Source organism: Equus przewalskii, chromosome 13, assembly GCF_037783145.1.
Source record: "Equus przewalskii isolate Varuska chromosome 13, EquPr2, whole genome shotgun sequence".
Taxonomy (NCBI): domain Eukaryota; kingdom Metazoa; phylum Chordata; class Mammalia; order Perissodactyla; family Equidae; genus Equus; species Equus przewalskii.
Window position 1 is genome coordinate 50649130 of NC_091843.1, and position 19092 is coordinate 50668221.

Here is a 19092-nt window from a genome sequence, read left to right on the forward strand (position 1 = left end):
CCATACCCCTTTGTGACCAAGGATGTTGTGTGGTCACAGGCAGAGCAAATCTAGGTTGACTCAAAAAGAGCCAAACGCATCACCTTGGATTAAGAATCATGTGATCTGATTAGCTGAGAGAACCAGCCACCGCCCCCTCAGCCTCAGTCAGGGTTCTTAAGTGGCAAACAACAGAAATTGACTCTGACCACATTAAGCCACAAACGAATGCATTGGAGAAATGGAAGGAAAAGCTGAAGAATCAGGTCTTGGGAGGGACCGGCCTAAAACAGCTCAGGGGGAATCTGGGTAGCAAGAACTCATAGAAACTTTCTTCAGTAGTGAGATGAGTGGTCTCCAACATTTTTGACTCTTGTGTCCTTCTACTCGAGATTCAAATTCTAGGGAGCCAAGCTTGGATCTCATGACCACTGCTTGAAGTGGGGAAAAGTCTTATGAATGTTCAGTGAGTCCCACTACGCAATTGGGGAGGGGAAATTTCCCAAAGGAAAACCCAGTTGTTCTTACCAGAAAAAAAGGGGAAATGGATGCTGGGCAGTTAAATCAGCAGATGTCCACCACACATCCAAAATGTGGTGATCAAACACGGAAAGACAGAGATCAATAGTGATAGGTGAATATTGAAGTACATTGAGATAACAGCCCAATGATGAGACAAATAAAAGGTTATTAAAATCTGATTTTGAGTTGTGATTTTAAATCAGGCCATTTAGAAACGTTTTTCTTTGAAATGCTTCCAGCGCTGCACAAACCCTATGTGAATAACTGGTCCCTTAAGCATCTTTCCAGTGAGCATTACCATCTCCTACCCATACCCTATTACCCATTCTCCTGCGGCCACTCCTACTCCCTTCTCTTCAACAAAATCTGAACCCCAAGGCTGTTTCTTTAGCAACCCCTTTCTTTACACTGGAAAAATCAAACACCACAGGATGCTTTACTGACTTTTCAACACTTAACAAATGGTGGTTTAAGTTTTTTAAAACCCAAAGTCAAACCTCCTTATCAGAAGTAGAAAGAGACAAAAGTCAGATAAAGTGCTCATTTGAAGCTGCCTTCTGAGAGCTGTTTTAGGCAGATTTGCTCGAACTCCCTTTACAGAAACTTCCTGGTAGACACTGTCGAGATGAAAGACCATTCTTCACTTCCACTCAAAGTACAAATCAGGCCGGCATTTTGAAAAAGAGACAGGTTTATTCATGGCTTCAGCGTTAACTGGTTTTGGTCCCTGTAAAATTTCACTTTTGGTTATTGAAATATTCACTGTAGGAAACAAATTTGTAACCCATTTCTCACATTACCTACACACAGAAAAACAAAATTTGATATCCTGGGGTTTATTTGCTGAGGGCGCTTCCCATAAATGCGAGTGAGTGTGCATTAGGAAATATGTCTGGTTAAATCCTTATGGATAAACGTTAGTCACAATCGTCCCTCCGCCCCCCCTCCCCGACTCTCGCCCCCAGCACCCTCCCCACCTCCGGACTTCCCGCCTCTCCAGCGCTGGTGACCTAATAGCATTTTTGTTCGTGCATATTTTGGCGTCGCCCCATGGCCTGGCTGCCTTTGCCTGTCTGAGTCTTTTGAAATTCCTGCATGTTCGCCCCAGATTAAGCCGAGTGTGTCTCAGGATGTGTGTTCCGTTTTGTTCTTTCCCCTTAACGCTCCCTGTGCAACGTGTCTGGGGGGAGGAGGGCAGGACGGGGAGGGGAGGGGAGGGAGGAGCAGAGGCGAGGAGCTGTCCGCCTTGCACGTTTCCAATCGCATTACGTGAACAAATAGCGGAGGGGCGGCCGGGCCAGAACGGCTTGTGTAACTTTGCAAACGTGCCAGAAAGTTTAAAATCTCTCCTCCTTCCTTCACTCCAGACACTGCGCGCTCGCCGGGGCCGCCGCGCCGCTCCCCGTCGCCTTCCAGAAGGACTAGGAAAGAGGAGAGAGGCGAGTGCCACGTCCCAGCAGCCGCCCTTACTGGAGAAGGGTCTGCAGCCCACGCTTGGCACTGCTTGGTGGGGACTGAGATACCCGCGTTCTGCCCACCTCCTGGGTTGAAGATTTCTCCCTCCCGCACGTGATTTGAGCCCCGTTTTCCTTTTTTCCGAGCTACGTTCTCCCTGAGTGGGGACAATCCGGCAAAGGGAGAGATGCGCTTCGCCTGGACCGCGCTCCTGCTCGGGCCGCTGCAGCTCTGCGCGCTCGTGCGCTGCGCCCCGCCAGCCGCCGGCCAGCAGGAGCCCCCTCGCGAGTCGCCGGCGGCTCCAGGCGCCTGGCGCCAGAGGATCCAGTGGGAGAACAACGGGCAGGTGTTCAGCCTGCTGAGCCTGGGCTCGCAGTACCAGCCGCAGCGCCGACGGGACCCGGGCGCCACCGCCCCGGGCGCTGCCAACGGCGCCGCCTCGCAGCCGCGCACGCCGTTCCTGGTCCTCCGCAGAAACCACACGGCGGGGGCGCGGGCGCGGACGGCCGGTTCGTCCGGAGCAGCCGCCGGCCGCCCCCGACCCGCCGCCCGCCACTGGTTCCAAGCTGGCTACTCGCCGTCCGGGGCCCGCGACGCCGAGTCTTCGCGCGCCGGTAACCAGACAGCGCCGGAAGACCGCCCGGCGCTCAGCAATCTGCGGCCGCCCAGCCACGTGGACGGCATGGTGGGCGACGACCCGTACAACCCCTACAAGTACTCCGACGACAACCCCTATTACAACTACTACGACACGTACGAAAGGCCCCGGCCTGGGAGCAGGTACCGGCCCGGATACGGCACTGGCTACTTCCAGTACGGTAAGCAATCCCAAGCCCCGCCGGAACACCCGCGAAGCCCTTCCCCAGCCCTGTGGTTCCCCGACGTGGCTGCTTGGGCGCGGCAGGCCTTAGTCCCCGCAGATCCGATCCCTCCCCCTGCGCCTGCAGAGGCAGCCCTGGAATCTGGTGCAAACCGCGCGCCTGGCCCCTCCTTCCTTTCCACTTTGCTTTGCAGCCCCGTTCTCCTGCTACCCGCAGCCTGACATCTTAGTCCTGTTGGGCGAAGGGTGAGGAGTAAGGGACACGGAGGGACCTGGAGCCAGGGTGGGAGGTTGTCTCACTGCTACACTCATCGCCTGCTGATGTTTAGGTCTTCCGGACCTGGTGGCCGACCCCTACTACATCCAGGCATCCACCTACGTGCAGAAGATGCCCATGTACAACCTGAGATGCGCTGCGGAGGAAAACTGCTTGGCCAGGTACCGGCTGGGATCTTGGCGGACTGGCTCCTTCGTCTTGGTTCCGGGGGCTGCTCCGGTGCTTGGTTCTGACCGCTCTTGTCCCTTGCAGATAAGAGTTGGGAAGTGGGACAAGAGCTGGGAAGTGGAACCTCATCTCCTGGGCATGCTGACCTGGATGGAGAGTTAAAATTTTGAAGATTTCTTTGGGTTCTGCCTTTCAAATGTTGGCACACATCAGGGAGATAAAGCAAAGCCTTATCCTGGAGAGTGGGGGTCTCGTATTCTTTTTCCAAGATGCTTAAACTTTGGAGCTGTTTTCAATAACTTTCGATTAAACAACTGTACAATAACGTGGAAAAAACTAGTAGTGGAAGAACCCTTAAAACCCTTAAAAGACCGGCGCCTAATTTGCCAGTGTGGCACCCCTCACTGGCAAAGCCTATTTTCTTCTTTTGTTTGAAGCCACAATTAACTTAGTTGTTTTGGTCTTACTTCAGCCAGGATAAGAGCATGAGCAAGAGCTTTGTTTTTGCATCAGTCCTAAAATAAAATCGCAGCAATTTTAGGAATGGAATTCTCTGAGTTTGCCGCTGGGAAACCAGCAGAGGGAGCAAACGATGTTTTGATAGGTCTCATAAAATTTTTTAAAGTGTAAAATAAGGTCATTGATAGTATTTGAATATATATTCACACAAAATATATTAGAAGGAACAAAGTAGTGTTTATTTGTATAGTTCTTCCACTTTGACCCTTTGTAACTGTCAGGCTAAAGGAAGAGAAGAAATCCAAGCTCATCATTTTCGTTCTTGAGTCTTGCATCACTCACACCACTGCACTCCCTATGCTGTTATTACAGTAATGCCTTTGTTTTGAAGACAGTGAAGTTACAAAATTATTGATCTAAGCTGGATGTACCTTAGAGTTATTTCCCTACTTTACACTTTGGTTAACTGTTTAAGAAGAAATATATTGTTAAATTCAAAGTTCTTAATAAGTCAATATGGATGATTTTTTAAAATTTGGGATAATTTCCACCTCAGTTACACTCTTTTCTATGGTAAGTCTTGAACTGATTATAACTACAAAGTTTACTTATCACGTGTAAATTTTTAATGCTAATTTTATTATGTTTTTTCACTTTTAAACTGTGGATTCTCATAATTGTCATTCATTCACCCATCAACAAATATTCACTGAGTTCTGACTACTTGCCAGGCACTGTTCTAGGATCTGGGGTTTCAGCAAGAAACAAAATCAGCAAAATATCTTGGTCTCTTGGAACTGATAGTCTAGTTGGGATTTTGCTGGTAGTTTTGTCTTTAGTTAATACTCCGTGAAAATCACAATGTTTCTTTTTTCAAAATCACAGCTCAGCATACAGGTCAGATGTCAGAGATTATGATCACAGGGTGCTGCTAAGATTTCCCCAAAGAGTGAAAAACCAAGGGACATCAGATTTCTTACCAAGCCGACCAAGATATTCCTGGGAATGGCACAGTTGTCACCAGTAAGTGGATGGGACTCCTGGGTACTTTTGAGTTGCTTTCTCATCTTTCGGGTGATTCTTGATATAACAAATCCAGGTCGCAATCCTTACACAACGGGAGAAAATTGCTGTTATTTACATTTAGAATTTATCTCTATGTAATTTGACATAATCAAGGGAGTCTGTCTTTAAGATAATACATCAACTACCAGATCCAGTTATCTTTTAAATTAGAAACTCGAAGTCTAGCTTCTTAAAGCTGTTGCTAGGATGTAGCAGTTGGCTTCACTAGAATTTTACTCCAATATACTACAGGTAAGATTTCTAAAAAAGCCTATTGCAGCCAAGTTCATCTACAGTTAGTTAGCATTTAATAGGGTTTGATAAAGACCACAAGTTGTTATCAAAAGGATTCAGATACCATTGTCAAAGAAAGATGTAGAGGTTGTACTCCATGAGCTGAGCAGGACTTGCCTTCATCTTTTAAAAGACCAGTATCAAACCCAGGGTAGTTGCCTGTTCTGTCTTAAATTTAAAGACTTTCACATAAGGTAATTCTATAATTTGCCTTGGTGACTTGCCCAAGAGTTTATTGCCGAGAAATCCTGATGTGTGCCCTTAAACTTTCTGCCATTTGAGCCATTTCTTCTCATTCCTTCCTTATGTGAGAAGATGAACAGCTCAGCACCTTCTCTTTAATGAATGAGAATAATAGATATGAGCACCTAATTTGCTGACAAAATAGAATTATTTTATTTCTAAATAAAAGTTTATACTAGTTAAATTACAGTGGTGGAGAAAGCATGCCATTTTTCTCTTTTGCATTTCAGTAATGATTTTAAAACTGTGAGAACTCAATTTTTTAAAAGCTCACAGAAACCTCCCAGGAATCATGTGCTCTTCTCTTTTGGAATGAAACATCAGTAGTGGCAGCCAAAAGAAATATACTAGAGAACATATGGCAAGTTTTGCTTAAACACAGATAATTTATTGTCTATTTCTATTTAATATTCAAAGATAAAACAGGATGTAATAGAAAAGCAAAATCCTCAAAATGTGTCTTTTTTTCCTAGCAGCAAAGTTAAAAGCTTACAGTTCTGATAGATTGCGGTCCCTGGAAGAAAAACCTAGCATGAATTTGGCTTTAAGAAGATGAACTGATCTCAATTTTAATGTGAAAACAAATGTGTCAGGCCGCTGGGGAAGTTGTCTAAAATCCTCATTGCTTTCTCTGCGTGTTACTGACCTCTGTCTCTGTGTTGTGTGGGACGTTAGACATTACCACAGCATGGATGAATTCAGCCACTATGACCTGCTTGATGCCGGCACCCAGAGGAGAGTGGCTGAAGGCCACAAAGCAAGTTTCTGTCTTGAGGACACATCCTGTGACTATGGCTACCACAGGCGATTTGCGTGTACTGCGCACACGCAGGTAGGTTGGCACTCTGAGGTCAGGAAACTGCAGGCTTCAAAGAGAAAACAAAACGGTCTTCTATCTTCTTCCCTCCTGCCTGTCTTTTATAAGGGGGTCATCTAGTCAAGATGGAAAATAATTGGGAAAAGGAAAATGATGGCTTGATGATCCAAATTACTTTTAAGTATTTCATCCTCACAGAAGGTCAATGTGCATACTCTTTATGCTCCACAATGAAAAGCAGCAGTTTACTCTGTGAAAAAATCTGAATGGTTTCCAATATCTGCACTCATTCTGTATTCTAACTGGCTTGGTAAGTAACTATAGAAAAGATATCTCTGTTTTCTCACCTGCAAAACCATTGATCCCTCCATCTAATCTATTAAGCTAAAAAAAGAATGGTGATTGGGCTTAGCAAAAGGAGAGAAAATAAGTTTCTTCAAAAGCATTTTAAGAAAACTGTCTCTTTTAATCATGCAAATAAGAGCAGAAGGACACAATTTCTTTCTCCACGCATATATATTTAAATCTACAGTATAATTGATGTCAGATGTCCTTTGGATGGATTTTTAAAAATAGTGCTGAACTAAGCAGTTTGTATGTCTTATAAAGGGAAAATGTGTGTCAGTTAAAAGCTATGCCAGTATTTCCATAAGAAACCCTAATTTGTAAAAGGACATTATAATTTTACTCCAGCCAAAATCTTGGCTACCAGTAGTGAAATGTACATAACTCAGGGCACAAAGGGATCAGCAGCTGGCATCTTGGGAAGCAAATTCCAGGGCTGTGGCAGGAAGCTTTTGGTGACCTAAATGTTAGCATTGCTTCTTTCTCTGAGCTTGGAACAGCACAGCAATTGGAGGCAGAAAAGGCTCAATTCCATGTGCCCTGGGGCAGCACTTATTCTTTAAGAAAACAAGATGTAACCTCCCCACACGTTGCACATATGTGCACACAACAAGTCCCTTTTCACTCAGTGATCTGCAAGTCCCACAGCACCTGCCTGCGCCGGGCACCTGGAGTGTATTCTGTTCATTTAGAGAAAGAGGCACGCTGGACAGCTCACTGCCAAAATACCTGAATCTGGGACTGTAGGTATTTATAGCGCTTCTGGTCCCCCGACTCCTTGGGGTAACCCCACTTCATTTTATATGGTAGCTTTCTTGTTTATCATCCTCATTTATCTCCTCTTTAAGCATTATTCATCAGGTCTTGCATTACAAGTGATTTATGTATTTGTGTTTTTCACTACACTGGTGGTTTTTGAACGTGGACTTCATTTAAAGGAAGAAAAATTCTCACAAAGCCCCACTGTTGACTTAGATGTGTTGTGTTACAATGTGGTTTAAATGCATCCAAACACAAAACTAGATATAGCTTCCTTGTATTTATACTTTCATGTAACTCTTAAGTTCTTAAATAACAAATTTACATATTAAATATGTATGAAACTAGAAACCATCACAGTAACCTCATTAATTTAATGTAAGAAACAGTTGTGTTTTGCTAACCCCAAATAGCTAATTTAGACAGCCTTGGTTAAGGTTCTACGTTTAATCTATCTGTTTTTAAAGTTTGACGTTGAATACATGAAATGCCTGTTTACTTAATGGCCTTAAAAACTGCTGTTTTTTGTTTGCTAGTTCAAATTATCAAAGCTCATACATAACTTAAATTCTGCCTTCTGAGTAATCCTAGAATGCCAGTTTCAGCATTCTTTAAAGCTCTTTTGTTCACTTGAAGGTAAGATAAGCATTGCAGCATTATTTAAACCAGTCTCAAGTAAGATTAAGTATCTAATCCAATGAATCCCTTACACTGCCATGGCATTGGTAGTAGTAGTTAGTAGTTAGTAGTAGTAGTTAATAGTAGTAGTAGCAGTAGCAACAGCAATAGCTGACACTCATTGAGTATCTATTATGTGCCAGAACCAGAATTGTGTGCAGGAATCAGAAGCCAAAAATTCCGTATTATGTATTTGTTACTCAACATACTGTTAATGAACAGTTGCAAGTTGGCATGGATCAAGGTGGGAATATGGTCCTCACTCCTGTGGCCCAGGTACTTTTGAGTGTGGCCTAGGTATGCTGTGGGAGAGCACAGTTCTCCCCTGTTCTTCCCAAATCGGGCTGTAGCCAAACCAACACTGGGGGGACATACTTAGAGATTTTACCATCTCTTTGGTGACAAGGTAATCTTCAGCACTGAGGTGATTTTGGGTGCTGAAATTAAGTGGCAGTATAGAGTGAAAATGATGCTAGCACATGCTTTTTAATTTACTTTAGATTAGTATTAGAAGGAAAATACAACAGTTAAAACTTCTCATGAAGAACTAATGGAATCAAGAACATACCTTTTGACTCCAATTTGAGCAAATTTCTCCAGACTATTACTTTCTGGAGAGCAAGGACCGTATCTTGTTGGTAGTTTTCTCCTCCCCAACCATAGAAGGCACTTGTTTACTTATTGAAGTGAGTATCTTAGCAAGTGGAGTGATGTGGCCTTCATTCATTGAGGCTTACATTCATCACTTTAATTCAACAAAATATTTCAGTGACAATGTGAGAGAGTGTAGTGTGGTGGTTAAGAACAAGGACCTTGAACCCTGAGTGCCTAAACTCAAAACTGGCTCAGCCATTTACTAACTGTATATCCTTGGGCGAGTTATTTGACCTTATGGTGCCTCAGTTTCCTCATCTGTAAATTGGGGAGAATAATAGCACCTGCCTCATGTAGCTGTGAAAATTGAATTTATATATGTAACATGTTTAAAATTGTAACTGGTACATAATACATACTTCATAAATGTTATCTATTCCAAAATGCAGCACAGACTCCACTCTTAGGGAGTTTACCGTCTCTAGTTAGATAAAGTTTTATACTGTATGGTTATAATACAGAGAAGAAAAGGATACACACTATAAGATCTATACGCACAAAAAAAGAATCACGGGCATTTGGAATACAGGAAGGTAACTTCCAAGAAGAGAAATTGGGGAGGGTACACTAAGAAGAGGACATTTGAGCTCGGTTGACTATCACATGGCCTTTATTCCTGACCTTGGTGATATTCTAAAATTTTGATGGAGGCCTATTTTGTCAGTTAAGATTGTATTTATCACTGGTTATTTATAACACTTTTAAGAAGCTAGATGTACTACTACTTATATTAGTCCTGTATTTTTTTTAGCTGGAGGTGCTTTAAGGCTGAGTAATATATACTTCTCAAAGGAGATGCAATATAAGTATAGTTTTATGTCAAACTCTTGTAAGTACTTAACATTTAATTTGCAAATAATATGCATATTCTTTAGCCTACTCTAACCATATACCATCTTTAAAAATTTTTTATTTTATTTATTTTAGGGGTTGAGTCCTGGCTGCTATGATACCTATAATGCAGACATAGACTGCCAATGGATCGATATTACAGATGTAAAACCTGGAAACTACATTCTAAAGGTAGAGACCTTTGAAAATACATACCTGTAATTTGTTTCGATTGCAACTGCATGGCCCTCCTCCTCTGGAGTCAAACGTTAAATGATAATGGTCCTGCGAGCGATTATACATCTTCTAGAACTATTTCTAAACCAACGTAGATATATGAGAAAAATTCTTATTTTAAAGAACTTCAGGGAAAAATATACAGCCTTCTTCTGTAACTTCCCCAGAGTTTAACAACTTGCCTGACTTAAACCCCCTCCCTGCTTGATTTAGTTGAAGCGTGTCCCTGTTCCAGCTCCCTGGAAATAGGAAGAAATTAACCAGTAAACACTGCTGATGAAATCTGAAACACAGATGCCGTTTGTGTTACCTAGGTCAGTGTGAATCCCAGCTACCTGGTGCCCGAATCGGATTATACCAACAATGTTGTGCGCTGTGACATTCGCTACACAGGACATCATGCGTATGCCTCGGGTTGCACAATTTCACCGTGAGTTCTATTTGCCTAGTTAAGCAATTCTCTTCACAAAGCGTTTTAGTTTATCCATGACTTCAGCTTCCTTGTAAAATAGACTGAAGGTAGAAAGTGGTAGACAATCTGCATTATCACATAATTAGAGCTGATCTTTTTTTTTTGATAATGCTAGAGAAGAGGGGATGTACACAGGTTTTTATCATCCTAAAGCTTAGTTTTCAGGACAAGACATACACACAGAACACATCGTTTACCCAAAAAACCTATGTGGAGGCTGAATATATAAAATATGCAATATGCAGGGTGGGTGACCTTGTGGGAGCCCAAACAGTTGGGCTTCCTGCCTCTTCCCCATAGTCCATGAAGGAGCTCTGAAGAAATTCCAGGAGCTCTTCAAAGTACGTTTTGAAAATCGCTGCCTTAAGTTTGCAATTGAAGAGGTTAGACCGTCTGTTCTGTAGAAATCAAGATTTCACATATTTGAGTTCTAGAACCATAAGTACTAAGGAAATACATTGCAAAAGTAGGAGTGTGTCAAGTTTCCTTCATAATATTCCTGGTCCTGACACCCTTCTTTGAATAAAATCTTGGAAAGAATCCTAGCACAGGGGCTGGCCCCGTGGCCCAGTGATTAAGTTCGCACGTTCCGCTTTGGCGGCCCAGGGTTTTGCCGGTTAGGATCCTGGGCGTGGACATGGCACCTCTCATCAGGCCATGTTGAGGCGATGTCCCACATACCACAGCTAGAAGGACCCACAACTAGGATATACCACTATGTACTGGGGGAATTTGGGGAGAAAAAGCAAAAAAAAAAAAAATGTTAAAAAAAAAAGAATCCTAGCACATAAATATTAACAGGAGTGGTGCTTTGATGAAAATAATTAAAGAAAGTTGGGTAGTTTTGCCTGCTTGTCTCTCTGTCCCACCCCAACCCCTTAAACACTGCCTGCTCTAGAGTTGCTGGGTTATAGATCCTAACTACATATGCCACCTGTGTGTGATACCATCCCAACAATGAGAACACTGTTAGAGTGATACTGAACATGCATCAGCTTCGCTTTGACGTGGGAGAGGCACCAGTACCTCAGGGTCGTGCAGAAAGGTGCAACAGAGCTACACTGGAAACTTAGAATTAATAAAATTTTCTCTCTAATAGACAAACCAGGACAATGTTTGGCTGCACATGAACCTGTAGTTTGTGGCTTTCCCAAGTCCACCTAAACCTGGTTTTGCCCTACACCTGGCCAGGGGAAGGTGGGGCTTAAAGCAGCCCATGCTCCATTTCAGAGCCAGGTACTGTGGCTTGGGCTGCAGTCACCTGGATAAGTCTTTTCCTTATTCCTATAAGGGAGCAAAGCCTGTGCTTTGGAAGTATCATCACAGGATTAGAGATAGATGTGGCCTATGACAGCAAAGGGACAGCGCTGAAAAAAGCCAATCAGATATATTCTTCTGAACATGCCCCCAGTACAGAAACCCTGGCTGAGTTTATGGCCCATATTGTGTGGAGTTGATCATAGTATAACTGAAAATCCACAGAACATCAGTGTAATTTCAGCTAAAATAAATTAAAATAATTTAAAATACCTGGATTAATTTCTCTTAATTTTTTATACTTCCTTAGTTTATTCATTCATTCTCTATTTATTCATTGTCACTCTCACTTTTGCACTATGTATTTTTTGAGGTCCTAAACTAGATATTGGAAAGTGATGCAAAGATAAATATGATTCCTGACCCTTTACTGCTCCTTTGTAGGGAATGGCTTTAATGTTCCTCTCCTGCTCCACATCAGCATGCCTGGGATCTAGTCTCTTGTCCACCACTGTATACCCATTGTCAGGTACAAGTCTGCCACCACGTAGCCTCTTATTCAACGTTTAATAGATAAATGACTCTCTCTTTCAAGGAGTTTAGAATTTGGAGGGTGAGAAAGATACATTCATAATTGTAATAGAGATACAATATGAAAATTCCATGAGGGTCAAGTAAAATGCAGTGGAAACCGAAGGGCTTCTGTCAGAATAAGCTAGGTGACTCCCAGGTACAACTGCTGACCTCCCAGTAGGAACAGGTCTGGCGAGGTGACTCTGTTGTTGCATAGACTGTGTCTTGCTTTTCATCAGTAGAATCCATTGAATTGGATATGGCCAGATATTTAAAACAAATAAAAATTGGTATATTGCTCCAGCATAGAGTTGTTCTTTTTTAAAACTAGCTCTCACTGACTGTAACTAAATTGCAAGAATGGTTGAGGTAAAATTTTAGTAAGCAGTATTGATCAGATGAAAACATGAAAAAGTGAAATGACCCATAGTTAGTGATCTGTAATAAAATAACAAGATCATAGGGTCAGCCTGGTGGCACAGTGGTTAAGTTCGAACGTTCTTCTTCGGTGGCCCCGGGTTCACTGGTTTGGATCCCAGGTGCGGACCTACGCACCATTTGTCAAGCCATACTGTGGCAGGTGTGCCACATGTGAAATGGAGGAAGATGGGCACGGATGTTAGCTCAGGGCCAGTCTTCCTCAGCAAGAAGAGGAGGATTGGCGGTGGATGTTAGCTCAGGGCTTGTCTTCCTCAGAAAAAAAAAAGAAAAGAAAGCAGTGAAGATCATACTTATCCATGAGTGGGAAATAATGGGAGAAGTGCAGAAACCTTGACTTGAGAAAGAAATCCTTACGTTCGGGAGAGTGATGCTTGACTCATGTTTTGACTTTCACTTCTGGCCTCCCTTGCTGGGATCAGAGTTCAAAGGAAGGAGAGATTTCCTCTATCTGAGATTCAGGAGTGGCTTTAGGAGAGTGTTTGAATCGGGCCTTGAAGAGTGAGGAGGCGTGCACTGGGGAGCATTAAGGAAGGGCATGCCAGGAGAAGTCAATGTCACCGGCAACTACATGGCAGGAAGTTGCAGGGGATGTTTGGAAAAGCAAGTCTTCTAGTTTGGCTGAGGCATAAGTTTCACAGAGTTAAGAGTTGGGTAAAAAGGATGGAAAAGTAAGTTGGGACCAGATCAAAGAGCACTGAAGAGCAAGCTAAAAAGTTTGAACTTCTTTCTGGAAGCCATGGGGGTCTTTGAAGTTTCTTGAACAGGGAGTGAACTTGCCTAAAGCCACGTGGTCAGTCTGGTGGCTCTGTAAGCGCAGTGTGTGTGATTCCCTTGGTAATGTTATTGTACCCTTTTAACTCTTAAAGACGTATCTCTCAGTTCACTGATTGTTTTTCACGCTAATCAAATATTTGAGAGTATTCCATTGGTGTGTAAAAACCACCCAGTAAGAAAGTGTGTGCCTTTGATGTATCCTCTCTTGCCCATTTCCCCAACTGTGAACAAAACCTATGAGTGAGGCGACTCTGTGGCCCAGTTCAGTTCGAAGATGCGATAATTAAGTTCTCTTCTCACAGAAATTACTACTTGGAAATTGCTGGCTTATGATTTGGACTAAATGGTTCTTATCTCCTTTATGTGGGGACCTATGATCACAATATAAATACAATATTCGGTTTATTGGCTTTGTCCCAGTCTATTAATGCATCATTCTACATCCAAAATCATGCTGGAAAAGAAGTACTGCAGGATGGTGCAGAGGCCATGAGCCTGCTTCTTGGTGGACATGCCATACTTGCTCCATGGAGTCAACTCACCTGGGTGAAGCTGCTGGTCCTTATGAGGGCTGCTTAACTCTATTGTTTCAGAGTGTGTTTCTTTGAACTCTAAGCATCAAGTTTGTAGGCATCAGACATGCACTTTCTGCTACTGACATAATCACTTTCTTTAAATCAATATTAAAATAATGTATTAATGGATAATTTCCTAAGGTGACTGTTGCTTAGGTGGAGGGAAATTGCTACATACATTTTATAAAAGGTTGACTTTAAACTTGTCTACTGTACTCATTCATAATACTATCAGGTTGATAACTTGTCTTATTTTGTTTTCTTAATCTAGGTATTAGAAAGCAAGCCAAAACTCCCAATGGATAAATCAGTGCCTGGTGTTCTGAAGTGGGAAAAAAATAGATTAACTTCAGTAGGATTTATGTGTTTTGAAAGAGAGAAAAGAAAACAACAAAGGAATTTTTGTTTGGACTGTTTTATAACAAAGCACATAACTGGATTTTGGACATTTAAATCGGCATTATTTGGGAAATCTTTAAGAGTATTATTCACATTACTTTGTGAATTAACACGTTTCAATTCTGTAGTTGTACACTTGGCTCTTTCAAAGAAATCCATATTTCTTATGCTTCTTTTTAAATTGTAGTGCAAAAGGGAAAATAATATTTCAATGAATGAGCCAAAATTACTTTGAACTGAGAATTTTCTAAAGTGCTGAAACTTCAGTGAACCGTAATAATAATTGGTTTATATATGTCCTAGCATAGATTAATTTTGAAATGAGGCTCCTACTGTTTAAATAGATATGGACACACTTGGTGCTGAGGAAGGAACAAACACATTACCATTGGTGTCAAGAAATAGTACTATATAGCAGAGAAATGGCAATATATGTATTCAGATAGTTACATCCCTATATAAAATTTATGTTTACATTTTCAAATTATTAGATAAACTCCTTTCTTTCTGTCAAGTGTACAATTTCATTCTGACTTAAGTCACCTTTTGTTTTGGAATGAATTAAGTAATTGAGCTGCCCAACTCCTGTCTGACATTTGTTGATGCTCCTCTCTACTCTTTAGTTTTCCTATGGGCAGAGACCTTTTAAGTGGCGTTCTTAAAATTACCATTCTGGGGACTGGTATATATAGGACAACTGTGCCAATTCTGATGATGTCATTCATCAGGAAGTCATTCTGATGATAGATGTGACACATCCGGAGATAATATGCATTTAATTATATTGAACTAGTAGCCAAAAGAATTTCCCTGCTGACATACAAATCATACAAACAAGTCCCCCAAACCACAACTGTCTCTCAAATACTTAAAAAAATTAACGAAAAACATCTTGGGGTTTTCAACTTTTCACATTTTTTAATGTTCAGCTTTAAAAAGAAGAATGCTAAAAAATGTTATATTATCCAGAATAAATGACATAATATGTGTGGATACAGGACTGTTATCCTAGGTCATCCAGGAATCAGTCATAACGTGTTTTTTGTGTGTGTTTTCCCAAAATATAATCCAAATTAGCAAAGCACATAGCATTACATACTTGAGGGGTTGGCAAATAAGGGAAAAAAATACTTTCTGCAAAACCAAGGACTGTGCTGCGTAATGAGACAGCTGTGATTTCATTTTAAACTGTGAAACCATGTGCCACACCAGAATTTGGAGAATTTCTCTTTTTCCTAGATTCAAAAGGTACAGAAAGAAATCAAATTACACTTTTAAGTTAGTGGTGCTTAAGCAGAAGTTTTCCTGCATTATCCAGTACTAAAATCTCAAGCAAGGTGTTTCCAGTGCCAGGACATGTTAGGTAGAATTTTAAAGTGAGCTGGCATCCCCGTATTTTATGTCGTAGAGTTGTAAAGTCAACACCAACTACTACTAATCGTTCTGCACTCACTAGTGCCTAGCACAGCAAGAAGGCCTAGAGATGGACGGTCATCAAGGGGTGGAGAGAGCGGGCCACGTGATCCTCATCTGCCAGGGCACACACTTACCAATAGAGAATACAGAGGGCTTGATAGAGACCCAGAACTTTCATTGAGCTAATCTGAGCTCTGGAAAAGCTTCTTTGATGTACCTCTTTGCCTTAAATTGCTTTTTAGTTTTAAGATAGTAGAATGATCCTTTCAAATTGTAATCTTAGATTTCTAATAGAGATATTTTAATATACTTGCTTTTTTAAAAAAAACAAAAACTACTGTCAGTATTAATACTGAGCCAGACTGGCGTCTACAGATTTAAGATCTATCATTTCATTAAGATTCTTACCCCCGTAATTAAAAGCTAGCCAATATCATGGCCCTTGGATACATATGAGAAGACATATTTACTATCATTCAATGGGTCTTCCATCTGTCTGTCCATTCATCATCATCATTTGGCCTAGTATATGCCAGGCACACACGTGCTAGGCATTGGGATATAAAACAGACTGTCCCTAACCTCAATAAGTATTAAAAATATCATTATTACCATTAGACTCATCTTATTTCATTTTTAACAACTATAAGTACATCTAAAAAATTTCTATTTTAAGCACTATTGTTTTTCATGACCATGTTTTATTTTAAAAAATAAGTTAAAAATGAATAGTTATATGCATGTATGTGTTACTAATAATTAAAACTATGTTTCTAACCCCTGAAATGTGTGCGTTTTAAATATAACACATACTATTTGATTGATTTTGAAAAAAAAAGGCATTTCAGTTAGGAGGCTAAAGACGCCCACTTATCCGTTATATAAACATTCCTTCCCCGCCCCCCCAAACACTCCCAAATGACTTACAAGTATTGATTTTACACTCAATATTTTTGAACCTCAAGGGATCTCTTCTCTGAATAAGGAACAGAACTCACAGATAATGATTAGCTGATAAAAGTTGTCCATTAATAAAATAAAAAATATAATCCTGTCTTACCAAACTCCAAATAAAAAAATTTAAAACAGGAAGTAGAAATGCTGCAAAGAATGTTCAGTACTGAAAAGAGATTGGCTTTTAAACTAACAAAGACTGTGAAAAAATGGGCTTAACAGGAAAATAATTTAGTGAGTGTTCCACATGCCATATTAGTGGCCTCATAATTATTCAGACTATAGTCTGGGTTAAAGACATCTTGACCTTTGGGACTGGGATTCAGTCTCCCAACAGTACCATAACATATGAATCCACAATTTGCTTATTTCCAGGAAATCTTTAAGTTTTTACATAATAATTTTATTCACAATCTATCATCTAATTATTCACTAGGCATTATTTATAATAACAATTTTTTTCTCCTTGAAACCTCATAGTATAATCACACTCATAAATAGTCCCAATATACAGATTCTAGAGGAAATGCAGTCCACTAAAATTATTGTGGCTGAGAATTCGTCTTTAGCAAATTGTGTGAAAATATTGAATTCTGGTCAGAAAATATTTTTTAAAAAATAACTTGTTTTGACACTAACAGTATAGCAACTAATAAGCAAAAATTACCCTTTTTCTATATTTTTTATGTTTAGAATTCATATTCACAATCAATATATTTAATCAACAGCTATATTTCATTCCAAGCCATCAAAAGTCCTGAGCCACTTTTGAACACTTAACGCATTTCATTTATCCTTCAAGCCAAAATGGTGCTGAATTATATCAACTTGAATGTAAAATGTGTTGTTTTAGCTCACAGGATATAAACATTTAATTACTATATAACTGCTTGCTATGAACTAAGTGACTTGTGATTTGGTATTGTTTTTAATGAAGTTTTAGTTTCTTCCAAATTTTTCAGGAATCCTATTTGTAAAACATTTATAGCTTTTTTGAAGAGCTCTTATTTTAAATGCCCAGACACTGGCTTATGTTCTTCTTTACACTCTCACATTCTTTTATTATACGCCTATAGTATTATTGCAAGATTATGTAAAAATGCCTTGAATAAATGATTTCAAGTGTCTGTAGTGGTCATTTGTTGTTACATATAAATAAATGATATGAATTTCATTTTAGGTTAAAATCTTAAAGCCATGTGTATGATGAGTGGTTTTGCTTAATTGCCTTTTGTATTAACAAATTGTTTAATAAGCTCACATGACTTGAAATCTGTCTGAGGGATAAAAATCTAGCAGATGTTTTAAAAAGAAACTATCATACATGAATGGATCTTAACTTTTGTCACCATTACCAGCCACCTCTAAGGATGCAGAGCAGCCATTGTGAGAACAACCACACTCTTTTTTGATTAGGGTTTGAAAGAAATGTACATGATCATATATACACTCAGGGGACACATCCAATTCAAGCTGCAAATTATCCATATAAAGAGAAATATTGCCATCATAGTAGTCCTTATTTAAACATATACCAGATTAGCCTGGAAGCTGGTAACCTGAGAGGACAGACAGGCCCCAAAGTGTGGGCATGTGTTTTGGGGGGATAATTAACCCATAAAAATAATTGATCTTTAAGGAGCTCTCTCAGGTAAAACCGATGTAGGCTTATGGCTAGTAGTTTGCAGATATGAGTTGTAAAATGTCAGTGATACATGAAACCACCAATTTCCTGCTTCCCTGCTTGCTCAAGGCAAAGTATCTGAATACGCTTTCGATATTAATGCGAAAGATGATTTCCTTTGTCTCATCAATATGCAGTGTTTCAAGCACTGTTTATTATTAACCTATTAACTAATGATAGGGGAGGGAAGATCTTTCCTTTTGTCAGAAAACTTGACTGCCTTGTGTTACTCACTTATTAATATTTCCAGTCCTCGCCACAGATATTAATAGAGGATTAACACATAGGTCGAACAAATCCCTTAAAGCATGTACTGAGAAATTCTAGTTTCACAAGGTTGTCTACTCAAAAAGAATCCCATAGTAAAATAAGTATGGGAAGTATCATCTCTATGGTGGAGATTCACAGTACCTACTACCATGTTAAAGATTCGGAGAAGCCAAGTAGTAAAGAAACCACTTGGTCTTTGTTATCAAGTGTTTCTCAAATTTGTTTTGCCACAAAAGTCTTTTTTTTTTTTAATTGCACTTATTATCCTGTGAAATTGTTTTTTCTTGGAAAACTCTGGGATGTGATATATTAAGTAATTATCAGTTCATAAACATGAGATCAAAAATTACTTAAAACAAATTACTTAAAACAAATATGTGATAGTGGCAGCACTTGAGCTGTAGGACACAGGAATCCTGAAACCCACCAATTTACTGCATGTCTTTCTTCCTAAAAACTGCATGATTAAATAGGATCCTTTCAATGAAAATGATCATTTCAGTCTCTAAACCATGTTCTATTTTAGAAACAAATATACGTCTTTCTTATTTGTCAGATAACTTGAATGCTTTATGTACCCTTTATTAAAATCTTTTCTCTCCCAGATATTAGTTGTTTATAACAGTTAGGGTGAACCAGTCATTTTCTTCATGGTTCATTCCGTTTGTATAATT

General features: G+C 40.2%; 1 protein-coding gene across 2 annotated transcripts; it reads left to right on the plus strand.

The window, feature by feature from the left end:
• The first annotated feature begins 1180 nt into the window (after window positions 1-1180).
• Window positions 1181-17591, plus strand: LOX (lysyl oxidase). 2 transcript variants are annotated; one of them, XM_008530548.2, is made up of 7 exons: window positions 1181-2774; window positions 3106-3214; window positions 4566-4703; window positions 5958-6114; window positions 9463-9558; window positions 9918-10033; window positions 13967-17591. In XM_008530548.2, exons 1-7 carry the CDS (start codon window positions 2144-2146, stop codon window positions 13971-13973), a joined length of 1254 nt encoding a protein of 417 aa, XP_008528770.2. In that variant the 5' UTR covers window positions 1181-2143; the 3' UTR covers window positions 13974-17591. The 2 variants fall into 2 exon arrangements, with proteins under 2 accessions (XP_008528770.2, XP_008528779.2); XM_008530557.2 differs by lacking the exon at window positions 13967-17591 and having other exon boundaries at window positions 9918-10037.
• The last annotated feature ends 1501 nt before the right edge of the window (window positions 17592-19092 follow it).